A 12,764-nucleotide genomic window follows, 5' to 3' on the forward strand; every position below is an offset into this window, starting at 1 on the left:
ACATAAATAATAGGGCCATCTGTAGTATGTTAAGCAAGAAATATAGGACATGCAAAGACATCTCTTTAGATCTGAATAAAATATGGAGCTATACCTACACACAATTGAACACAGCTATAAAGACCTGTAATAAACCTGCATGTTCACTTAGTGCAAAAAACTTTAGTTGTTGAATGTCATTTTAAGAGCTCATATATATTTCCACATTAAAACCTTATTATTGCACTTAGAATGTATTCTTTAAAGCTGTCTTGTTTTTGAGAATAAAAAAAGAACCTAACAAGTACAACAGAATAATTTGAAATTTAGTCTAATCCAGAATACTGCTCCGAAGTATTACTGACAGCACAATTTCAAAACTATCAGCTATTCTGAGGTTTTGCAGAAAAAAAAATATACACATATACACTAATAGTATTGCCTTCACGAAATTAAAAAAAATAATCTATCATTCAGCAGCTTTATTTCAGACTGTGTTTGCACACGGAGTTTAGTTTGCACATATTCAAAACCTGTGCCCATCAAAAATGTCATCCTTAATGTTCTTTGTTCGGCTACTGTGAAAGGGTGAATCAATGCAAAAACAGGCGAGTATTTAAGCAAACTGAGCAGGTTGGGGTATTCAGAGAAAATAAAATAGCTGTTTAATAATTTAGCTTTCCAATGATTTCAGCAAGAGTTAATGGAATCAAGAAGATGCATATTTGTGTTCATGATATAGAATTGTAAAAGACTGTAAAACAGCAGAAGAAACTTCAAAAACCAAATCAGTCATAAGAGATACTACATTTCCCAGTATAAACACCCACGGGTGTGCCTCCATTGGGTGGACCAGGAAATTATTGAAAAATCCTGGGTCACAGAACCAAAACCAGCTTCACACTCCCAGAAATAGGTTCTGATGAATTAAAAAAATATTCTCTTCACACACAGAATTACTACACATGTATTAATGCTACAAAACTTCAAATACCTTGGAAATGTGGCTTGAAATCAAATTCAGCGACTCATCAAAAAAAGTTCAATGGTATAAAAGATTCTTCAAGCAGTTTTGCAATTTGAGTAATAGTTCAAAAACTTCTTCAGCATCATATAGCATCTCCAGTCAAAAAGTAGAAGAAGGTTGGGCTGGTACAGGAAAAGAAGGCATCAAACACCAGATTCCATTTCTTTGACTGACTTTTCTGTAGTGTCCAACACCAAAGTGTTCTCGTTTTCCAGCATTTTCTCAGTAGTTTCTCCATCAACAGGTTTTGCTCTTTCTTTTAACTTCTGCCGTTCGTGGACCCAGGGGATGACGCATAATATAGCTCCGCCAATGAGGGGAGGGACGCCCGCCAGGTAGAACGCTACATCGTAGGTGCCGAGGTGATCACGCAGCAAACCTGGGAAGACAGAAAGTTACAACTGGTAAATAATGGGGCCTCGGAATCGACAGAAAACACGTCTTTTCTTTGGAATCAGAAACTTGAGAGCTGGCAAAGATTATTATAGCCACTAATCTGACTACCTGACAGCCAAATATAGGTACATATAGGTAGAAAGGTATTCCAGAGTCAATTTAAAGACTCCAAGTAACCAAGAACTCAGTATGTCACTGCCCAACTGCCTAATTACCACCCATCATTAGAAACACATACCATATTTCCTATTTGCAAGTTGCTAATTTCAGCTTCTCCAGCACTTGAATCTTGCGATGAGTTGGAAAAATTCTCCCTCTTTTGGTAACAGTTGCTTTTGATCAAGGTGTCTCAATCTTATTCTATATATACTGCATTTGTTTTGCATTCCTGGTGGTCTCTTTTTAATGAGTGTTTTTTCCAACAATTCACTCTGCTGTCTCAATCTCCTCCCAGCAAACTCTGTATTAAGTATTAATCACTGAGTGTATCCAGATCAGAAACCACCTAGTCTATGCTGTTCTAGCTTTAAATTTTTGTTCTTTATAATGAACCATAGAATCATTTGGGCTGGAGGGGACCTTTAAAGGTCATCTAGTCCAAATCCCCTTCAATGAGCAAGAGTGTCTTCAACTAGATCAGGTTGCTCAGAGCCCCCATCCAACTTGACTTTGAATGTTTCCAGGGATGGAAATTCCACATTCTGGAGCACGTACCAAGAAAAATTCCAATGTAAGTACATCACATACGATGTGGGAACAGAAAATATGGCCAAAAAGTCATGCAGCCATAGAAACATGTTTATAACTACAGACCATATCTATACTTACCTGCAATGGGTGGACCAACTGTCATAGGTATTGACATAAGTCCTAGTAGGAATCCTATGGCCTGGGAGACATCCTGAGCCCCAACAAGCTCAAAGGCAATAGGAGCCATAATGCAAATGAAGCACCCATCAAACAGGCCCATGAAGAGACAGACAGCAATGAGACCTCCAAAGACATGGCACAGTGGAATCATCATAGACATCAGGCCAATAAAGAAGAATGAGGCCACCTAAACATGACCAAGGGAAGAAAAATACCAAAAACATGTTGCATCAAATCAGCAAAGATAAAGGGAACAGATGAGCTTTCTCACATTTGTAGTGAATTAAATTGTCTGCCTGTATTCACTTTAAAATAAATATAAGCAGTCTCCATGGATTACCACCATCAGAAGTTACATACCAACATAAAACAAACATATAACTGTCATGACATGCAAACAAAGAAATTCCACTACCCATTTCAGTTTTCAAAATGCATTTGTAATCAAATATCAAAGGTCATTTCTTGAGCACCAACACTTTTTGAAAAATTACTCTCTGCTCTTTTCACAAATGAAAGCCACAAAAATATCAAAAGTTTAATACAGATAAAAGACTATAAATTACAACAGTGGGAGCCTAGTTAAATAAAGATATCAGTATTATGAGCAATTACTTCAGGGCGCTTATATTCAACAGGGCGGTATTTGAAAGTCTTATTTCACTTTTTCCATATAAAGGTATCTTGTTATATTCCTATAGCCAGGCCTACTTATAAAAAAATCATATTATAATCTTAGATTAGTATTGTTTGTTTGTTGTAAGTTAAAGGAATAAAACTGTCTTTCAGCAAAATTAAGCAGAATTAAGACGAAAATAAAGAGGCAAGAGTCTTGCTTGTGCACCATCCATATGTCAGCATAGGAAACTAATGTCCCACCTAACTGTACAAGCACATTTTCCAAACAAGACATATGCCTTATGCATATATGCATATTATGTCATTATGCATAATGTAGACCACTAAAGAAACACAAGGTTACTTAAGAACTACTAGATATCACAATTTTTTGATAGATAAGTGACAACAAATAAATTACTTCATAGGAAAAGTCATTAGGCAGACAGCTAGATGAAAATTTACTTTCAGGACAGCATAAAAATTCTGCTAGATAACATACTTAATTTAGCACATTAAAGAAAAATTGTTGTGAAGTACCTAAAGTACGGCATAGAACCAGAAACCAAAGAATTTGGCTTCTTGTAGGAACTTAAGGATAGAGGTGAAAAAATTCTCAGTTCTATGTATTCTGATATAGAAAATACAAATGTTATTTGAGATTAGTTTATATCTAAGTACTAATGCGTTTACCTGTAGATAAACTACAAAGATATTGTTGACCAGATTCTTTGTATTTTCATATTCTAGTAAAAGAGGCACTAAAACCATAATCGCTAAACTTTGTATCCACAAGAGAATGCCTCATTCTACCAAAGACAGGATTTATCATCATGTTACTAAAGATAGAAATTGTAAAACAAAACCCAGCAAAACAGGTACAAAAGAAAAAATGCAGAAACAGAAAGATGAAGCTTGAACTTGCTGGGTAGAACTTTTGTAAGTTGTTCAATTATGAGACAGTAAAGTTTTAAGAGGAAAGAGTTTTCATTTGTATTAGTCAATATTAATTCTTAAATAATTTTTGCATGAGATAGGATGACAGTATGAACTGTTGGACAATCCAGAATAATACTTGAGGTGAATATTCACTTTCCCTCTTAGCAAAAATTACCGTGTTTTTCCTGCTTAAAACTAGGTGAAACCAACACTACTCAGGAGCATCCTCAACAGAAGTCCATGCTTTTCAGTTCTAGCTATTCAAGGAAAACTGTAACAATAAGTATTAAACAAATGCAAATGCATGAGATACATCTAAAGTTATGTAAATATGGCAACAAAACACTCCATCTTCAGAAAAGTCTTTCCCAAGACATGTTTTCAGTGATGTAGTACAAATAATAGCCATTAGATGTCTCCCTTGTTACTCATTTTAAAACAACAAAACAAGAACACCCTGTGGTTGATACCATGCACGGTATTAACTAAAGCTTTTCCAAAAATCGACACTAACACTGCTACTTTCCTAAAAAATAGTATTTTTAAGCGTGGAGGGAAAAAAGTGTATATACTCTATCTTCAGGCTTCAGCATTTCTGTGATTCTTTCTGCAGATAACTCCCTTAATTCAGCAAAATCTTCTCAGATAAACACCTCTTATATTCCCATGGCTTTACCAGGGTGCACTTTGCACAGAACATACTTGACACCAAATTATCACCTATCAAAGATCAAGAAAAGAGAGCCAAAACCCTTAACAGAGGAACATAGGAAAAAAACCCTAATCTTTCTGCAATCATTATGAAATCATGGGATAAAACGGGGAAAGCGGAATCCAGAGAATCCCCAAAGGTTCTTGCTCACATGCTAACAATTAGTAATTTCTTTCATTCCCAGCTGAAAACAGCCAGCAGGTATGTCCTGGTTTCCAAAGAATATTCCACACCATAGATGTCATGCTCTGTATATAAATGAGGGTTGGCTGGGGAGGGGGGCAGGAATCTGCAAATCCCTGCTTGGGACAGGCGAGGCAACTGATCCTCAGGTGGTGAGAGCAATTTTTGTTGCCTCACTTCATTTTGCAGATTCTTTTAGTATTATCATCATTAGTTTTTCCTCCTTTTTCGTTCAATACTGTTCTATTAAACTTCTTTTGAGTGTTTTTTGTTTGGCCTTTTTTGGGGGTTGTTGTTTGTTTGGGGTTTTTTTTGTCCCCCCTTTCTCCCTTCTCTTCCTGACAGCATGGGGGGGTGGCAGGGAGAGTGAGTGAAAAGCTGTGGTCAGCTGGGGTTAAACCTTGACAAGATGGTAGACATGTTCCCTTAGCATTAAGAAAAAAAAAATCTGAGATCTATGAACTTTGCACCAGAGGCTCAGAGTATCAAAATCATAAGTTTCCTAGAGTTTTGAAATTTCTCAAATTTGAATCTCCAATCAGTTAATTCTGCTTACTTAATAGTACCTGCAACCAAAGCTTTCAGAATATTGTTTATATATTCCTTCAGAATAGTGTGAAGACATACCTGTAAATAAACTTTTTTTGCACCAGGAATATAATCTGCAACTCTGCCAAAAATCAATCTGCCAACTCCTGAAGTAATGCCCAGACACAGCAGAAGCACTTCTTCTGGCACGCTGTCACCAAATCTGTCTTTTACGTGCTTCATCTGTTTAAAGAGAGGGTTGAGAAAATAAACCGGTTTAGAATTAAAAGGAAGATAAACCTTAGAAAACTTGAGTTAGATACGAGTAATCTGTGAATCTCAGACTTAACAAAATGACTACAAATGGTCAGCTAACTTACTCCGCTTTTATATATTTTAGAATAAGTTTTCCACTGGCTTATCAGTATTAAGTACAATACAATAAAAACAATCGGAAAACATTGTTACTTTATTCACAATTAAGGAACTCAATTCAGGAAAACAACAGGGCTGCCTCTAATACCAAGAAAATTGAAGAGAACCCAGAAGTTTTCTCCCCAACCACATTTAATTTACTAGTCATAGAGGTAACATAGCACAGAATCCACAAAGGATGTCTAGAACTGGTTGCCTCCCCAGCCAGGGCATGGTCTCAGGTCTGAAGGTACTGACTGATTAATGAGTGTCACCACAGAACTGTTCTGTGCGTTAAGATGGAGATATGGGCTACCCAACTTAGGTGATAGCTGAAGGCAGGAGCAAGAAGCAGAGGGACAGGGAGCTGGAGGCCAGACAGCATAAGTAGGAGGGGCCCCTCCAGAATGTCTCATCCTGACATCCAGGATCACCGTGACATCCAGGGGCAAGGAGGAAGAGGAGCAGGAACCACCTGCAGTGTCAAACACAACAGCAAGCACTTCCAGGAGAGGGTACAGCTACAGCAACAAAGAGTGAGGCAAAATGGAAGAACAATTTATCAGCCATTTCAACCTAAAGTAGCAAAGTAACTGAGCAATGGTCCTAACAGTAGACCATCAACTACAATGTTATGAAGTACCTGCATCAGTGATTATGACCCTTCCAATCACATTTAAAAAAGAATATAATGAGACTGGCTTAACACATGTGGATTTCTTATATTCTTTCTGGTTCCACAGGTTTTTCGTTTGTGTGTGCTTTATTTTTTTTAAACCAACCATAAAGACCAGAAATTTCCCATACAAAAGATTTTTTTTGCACAATCACTTTTTGAAACACACTTGGCAACACCAAATACACCAAAGTGAGCATTAGAAGATGTAGAAATCATTTGCATAGTCCTGCAATCAGTGTTCTCATAACTAGTTCTGATCAAGAAACTAAATATTCAGAAGCGTGAAGAAGCAAATAAAAGAAACTGATTTTGAGTAAAGATGTTATAAAAACATTTGAGACACAAGGTGACCACAGGCTGACAGACCTGGATAACAAAAGCTGCACATCAGTTTCTGTTATTAACTCTGATTATGTGATATCACTTCAAACTAGAGAACCCTTATTCTCCTAACTATAAAATGAAAAAGCCCAGCTTTAGTAAATATTTCTAGAGCAAAATAGTCAAGATTCTCTACTGGCCAGAGTCTGAAAACATAAGCAGAGACTTTTTCCCTCCCCAGCATAAACAGGATTTGCTGAGTGATGGTGATTTTCTTAAGTATAAAATCAGTTCAGTTTTGTTTCCATGTCACAGAAAGTCTATTAAATCTAATATTAATTTGCCCAATATAATTTTATTTTGTCAGAAAGAAAATAAAATACGGGTTAGTGGTTTTGTTTTGTTTCTGAAGAATAACTTCTAACTTCAATTGAAGACAGATGTTTGCTCTATTTTTTAGGTTATTTTTTTTCTTTGCTTTTTAAGGCACACTTGGGAACAGAATCTGATGAAATTTTTCTTCTGGAACAATATTTAAACATAAAAGATAAGTTGTTCTATTTATTCCCTTTCTGTCAGAAGTGAGAATAGGAAAAGCTGATGGTTTTCCCACCCCTACCTTTATGTGACTGTCAACACCTGCTGGCCCAGCCAGTGAGAGAAGCCATGATATTTTCTACCATTCTTGTCACCTGTTCCACTTCCATATTGCTGCAGCCTCTAGCTTGCTTAATTAGGAGACCTGATTCATCCACTCCCTGGAGGCTTTTCAAGAGGTAAGATAAAGCTCTAAGTCTAGATAACTATTAACCCTGCAACCGAGTAACTGGATTTCTCAAAGCAGCACTCAAAACACTGTCCTTTCTTAGATCAATGGGGAGAATATTGGATTCAATCAACTCCTTAGGTAGGAAAATAACCCCTACTCATCTCGATCTTCAAATACCTAAAGTAGCATTTATTTTTTTAACTTTTACTCCTCTTAAGTGCACCATAAAGAGAGCTTCCAGCTAGATGCAAGGAGAAACTTTTTCCCCAGGAGGGCGGTAGGCAGTGGCACTGGCTGCCCAAAGAACTTGTTCAGTCTCCTTCCTTGGAAGTTTTCCAGATCCAAGTGCACAAAGCCCTGAGCAACCTGGGCTGATCTCAGAGGTGACCCTCTGACCCTTAGCAGCATATTCCATTTTCAGTGATAGAGTCACTAAGCAAGCTGTAAGTAACAGCAGGATTATTAACTGAGTTTCTGAAAACAGCGATTCAGGATTAATTCAGTACTGTAAATGCTAGCTCATTACAGACTTAGCAACATATCTGGTAACTATAAGTTAAATAAATATATTTATTTATGAAGTAGTAGCTTAAACAAGATTCAGATTTCGACAGATTTAACTGATAGAATGACTCAAAAAATCCAATGATGGGCAATTACTTGTGAACCTTCTCAGGCAGCATCTTACACATTAACGCTCTTGTCATTGCAGAACTATAGTCTGTAATTATATGACTCCTTAGGCATTATCTACAGCAGTCAAATGGGGACCCAGGCACACAACTGAGGTGAAAGCATTTCCCTATGGGTTTTGCCTGTTCTCAGTAATATAGCTAGCTCTTTGCTCTCATTAGAGCTGTGTGCATGCTGAATTGCAGTCTGATTTTTCCAAATGTAGAAGAGGCCTGTAATTTTGCCTAAGCCAAGCAATCCAAGATTTTTCCAGACTAGCACTGCTTCTTTACTATTTTAAATTAAGCTATCTTTGTACAATCTCATTTTCTAAAACAAGACATAGACAGTGGACAATATAACTGAATGCATCCCTGGCACCAGCATTTTAACTTATACCCTCTCTATTGTCAGTGTAATGCATACACACACACACCTTATTGTCCAAATTCTCATAGCTGTTAGGGTAAGACTAGAGGAAAGATTAGCCACTTGGTAGTGGCTGGAATGCTTTCAGATATATTGTCTTGGCTAACCTCTCTCCATTCAACCAAGACCCAGATTTTGCCAAGATGTATATGCATATATACATCAAGATAATTCTTGTTTACATACTTGCCACAGCAGTGATAAAATTTCTATCTCTGGTCAATTTAATCTATATAATGAACAAGGAAAGAATTAAAGAAACAAGGTGATTATTACACAGCAATTGTGAAATTTTCTATTATTCCACTAAAAGCAGATTAAACAGGATAATCCATACATCTTGAAGATTCAGAACAAGTGTAATCTGAATTCCTTAAATAAAACTCAACAGAACAGTTAACAGGTTACTTGTTAAACCTATTCAACAAAAAAGATTAAGAATTCAGATCAGATTAAGAAAAACTCAGGTTGACAATTATATAGTTAAAATTGTTGTGGGGAGGAAGGGAGAGGGGTGTAAGGTTGTGGAGGTTTTTTCCACAAAATAGCTACTCCTGAAGAGAGAAAAATCTCAAATCTGTTAAGTGTTATCTTCAAGAGCATGTGAAGGATGACTATGATCCCAGAGATCAAAATAGGCAACTGATAGCATAGAACTTAAATTGAAGAAAGCAAGACAATAGTTGTTAATCAATAAACAGTTTTTCTACTTAGAGTCACAACTACTAATAATTTTTAAAGCAATTAAACCTGTTCTCAGGTCTTAAGAGAATGAATGCCAATTGATAGGCCTGAAAGATATTGAGGGAATAGAGCAAGAAAGCATGCTGGGGACTGAGAAAAGCCTGGAGGGTGGGAGAGAACCCCTACACTGCAGCACAAGACAGTCCATGACTTTTGTTCTTTCCATCTTCCACTCCGACTCTCAGGATATTTTTACATCCTACACTTCCCTAGTAGCTCCTGGAGGTGCCAACAGACGGGATCCCATTGGGGCCACCAGAGACAGTGTAAAGAAATGGGCACGAGGATACTGGTGGACTGATGTGGCAGCAGCAAAACAGATAAGGCACACGTATCTGGGGAAGCTCACAGTGACTGAGAACAAGGATGAAGAATAAAGCCATGTATGTCTTAGCATAGTCAAATACGTACTTATTGAGTTTTATAACATGAAAAAAAAAATTTTTTTTAGCTTTAGCTAAAACTCTGCTGCACAGTTGATTAAAAGTAACCTTATGACTGAAGGAAGCATTTCCTGACATCGCCACTTAAATTTTAGTAGTGTAGCATAAGTAATTTTTTCAAATCATTGTGGCATTTACTAATGTGATAAAGTGTTATCAGGTTATAACTTATGTAATTAAAACTGAGCATATTATTTGATATGCTATGATTAAGAAATTATGGAATATCAAAACAATGGATTAAGATATCTTCTACAAATACCCAAAGTAACAAGAAAATACTTCAATAACCACTGATGATTAACATCATATGTGCTGGACTTAAAAAATACTTTGGGTAATTGTTGTAAACACAACTGAAGATGGATTCTCAAAGCAGCTTAAAGTAGTGAAGCAAGTAAAACTTAATATAGCAAGTTCATCCTCTTTATAATAATACTTAAAGTCTTATAGTATGGATTAATTTTATTAAGCATACTATAGTAAAAGTAAACTTTTACTACAACTCTGCTGGTACACATCCTGTCTTCCTGAACTTGAAAAAATGAAAAATACATCTATTGTACTGTTCTGCCTAGTGATGACAATGTCTTAGCCTTGACTTCTAGACAAATAAGGTCAAACTTCATTACCCTAGCTTAAAAACAAAAATAATAAATCTAACTACATGTTACAATGCTACTGTCATCTTCTCAGAGGTTGCTTCCTTACTCCACAACAGAAGTTATGTTACTTTTATCAAGTTTCTCAGGACTAGACTCTTTCAAACCATAGGACTTAGTAAAATCCAAACATAGATTCTCAAACCTTTATTCAGCTGCCACGTAATCCTGAGGGCATCCATAACACTTTAATATTAGACACCCACTTGTGGACATGGTCATTATCACCTCATCTTTCACAGAGCTGGGTGAAGCGTGTGTCTCCTCCCACTGGGAAACACAGAAGAAAGCTCTCACAAAAGTCCCAATTCTAGATGGAAGTCCCAAATGCACTACCAAGTATCTACCAGATCAGGGACCAGAGAAATTGAATCAAGAAGTCATATTTCATTTAAAACACAACAAAGATTATAACGATAGGCTCCCCTCTTCATACAGAGATATAACCCTTACTCAGGATACAGACATTTTTGTTCAATTTTCTTTCCTGCCTGGAACAATCCAAAACCACTTCTCCCTTATCCTAGGAAATATTCCACTCCACAGCAATAACAAATTTTAACTCAATCATCAGAAAAGAACCTGAAAAATAGCTCACAGCTTGACAATTATTGGCAATCAAGTGGAAGAGCTAGGTTCCAGGATTTCTTCAAAGGAAAAATTTAGAACACATGGAAAGAAATTTACAACTCTCAACAGAATTTGAAAAGGAAAAAGGGTTTCTATGCAGCTCTTCTTGGAACAGAAGCTGGACACAAAAACTGGTCTGTGTATGAACGAAGGAAGGTTCTTCATTTTATTTTGGTGATTAGTTTTCTTTACTCTCTATGAGGATAGCCAAAAAGAATATCAACTGTGATCTCAGGCTTCTGGGCACTTGTGGAGCTTAAAGAGTTTAGTTGAGGTCAAGATGCATCGAGCATCCAAAAAGAGGATGCTGACTTTGCCATTAACATACAATTTAAAAAAAAATAGAAAATGCACTTTTAGACTTTATAATTTAATCTGACTGAACTATATGCTATTTGCTAATACAAGAGTTTTTATTATGCAAGAGTACATTAACTAGTGTGCCGTTAGAGACTAACACAAAGGAAATCACACTAAGTCAGACCTTTCAGTCTGCTGCTATTGCACTGATCTGAAGATTGCTTTGCTTTTATCCTTCATCTTCTTACTGTTTATACCTGAGTATACCTACTACCTAAAATATTTTTAAACTTTCATTTACTTCTAAAAATATTTCTGTTTCTATTCTTTCTGTACTTATGATTTTTATTCTTCTCTAGTACTTATTTGGAAAACATAGTTTAAATATGCTTTCGTAACAATTACAAGTATAAAGTAAGAAATAATTTATTTCTTTTCCCACCCCACCCCCCTCAATGTCAAAAGAGGATAATCCAGCCAAGAGTAAATAGCGCCAGATCAACATTGAGGAATACTGGGAAAGAAGTCGGTGCACAGGATAATTACAGAAGTGGATAAAGGGGGAAAATTTCACTAACCTGGGCAGTCAAACTGCAGCAGATGTTGAGATCTGAAGGGAGATAAATGCAAAGATTAGAAAAGCAAGTAAAGCATGGGGAGCCACTGAAGATTTGGGGTCTCAGAAGTATCTGCTTAATTAAATAGGACCTTTACAAACCACTGTTTTTTAGTCTTCCATTGGAGATAGAAATATGGTAGATTAAGTGGATGAGAAAGGTAATAGTGCTAAAATTGACAGCTCTACCTACAGTTTTAACTTTAGATTATCTACAGTGTAGAGAAATGCTGGTTTGACACACAGTTGTCTGTTAGTACTGGACAAACTTAGAAGACACTATCCTATCATTACAAAACAGACTAACAGCAGATTCTGAGAAATAAAAGATGTAATAGACTTCAGACAAATGACTGATGTAGAATATCTGAAGAAATGGACACATTTCTTGAACAGCAGCCCATAAAAGTAAGTGAATGTAGTGATGGAGGCGGATTTTTTTCCAGTTTGAGTAAAAAAAATCCAGACATACCAATTAAATAATAAACATTATTTTACACACTTTAGAAGTAGCAAATTTATGACATGATGCAAGTAATTCACAAAACAGAGACAGTACTTACCTTACAAGAACTTAGTTTCTTCAAGATGTGCTATGTGTATGCACTTTATTGTAGATATGCATGTGTTATATATGTTTAAGTTTAGAGATTTTTGGTTACTAGAGTCCATACAGCACACACTTTCATCATGCTTTGCACTCAGACATAAAGGACAGTATTTATATCTGTGCTTCTGTTTGTTGCCACTGTGGAATCCAGGCCACAGGACTTGGAAAGGAGGAGAGAGATGCAGGATTAGGACTGTACACACAGAACACACAACCTGAAGAG

General features: G+C 36.5%; 1 protein-coding gene across 2 annotated transcripts in view; it reads right to left on the reverse strand.

The window, feature by feature from the left end:
* Positions 1 to 710: 710 nt before the first annotated feature.
* Positions 711 to 12,764, reverse strand: part of SLC16A10 (solute carrier family 16 (aromatic amino acid transporter), member 10) — a 67,128-nt gene continuing 55,074 nt past the window's right edge. For both annotated transcript variants that reach the window (XM_014964581.1, XM_014964582.1), the window contains exons 4-6: positions 5,352 to 5,495; positions 2,231 to 2,459; positions 711 to 1,385 (exon numbers count right to left, since the gene is read on the reverse strand). In XM_014964581.1, the coding sequence (XP_014820067.1) occupies positions 1,150 to 1,385; positions 2,231 to 2,459; positions 5,352 to 5,495 (609 nt within the window). In that variant the 3' untranslated portion in view covers positions 711 to 1,149. The remainder of the gene's footprint in view (positions 1,386 to 2,230; positions 2,460 to 5,351; positions 5,496 to 12,764) is intronic.

This window comes from Calidris pugnax, unplaced genomic scaffold (genome assembly GCF_001431845.1).
Source record: "Calidris pugnax isolate Ruff unplaced genomic scaffold, ASM143184v1 scaffold219, whole genome shotgun sequence".
NCBI classification, from domain to species: Eukaryota; Metazoa; Chordata; class Aves; order Charadriiformes; family Scolopacidae; genus Calidris; species Calidris pugnax.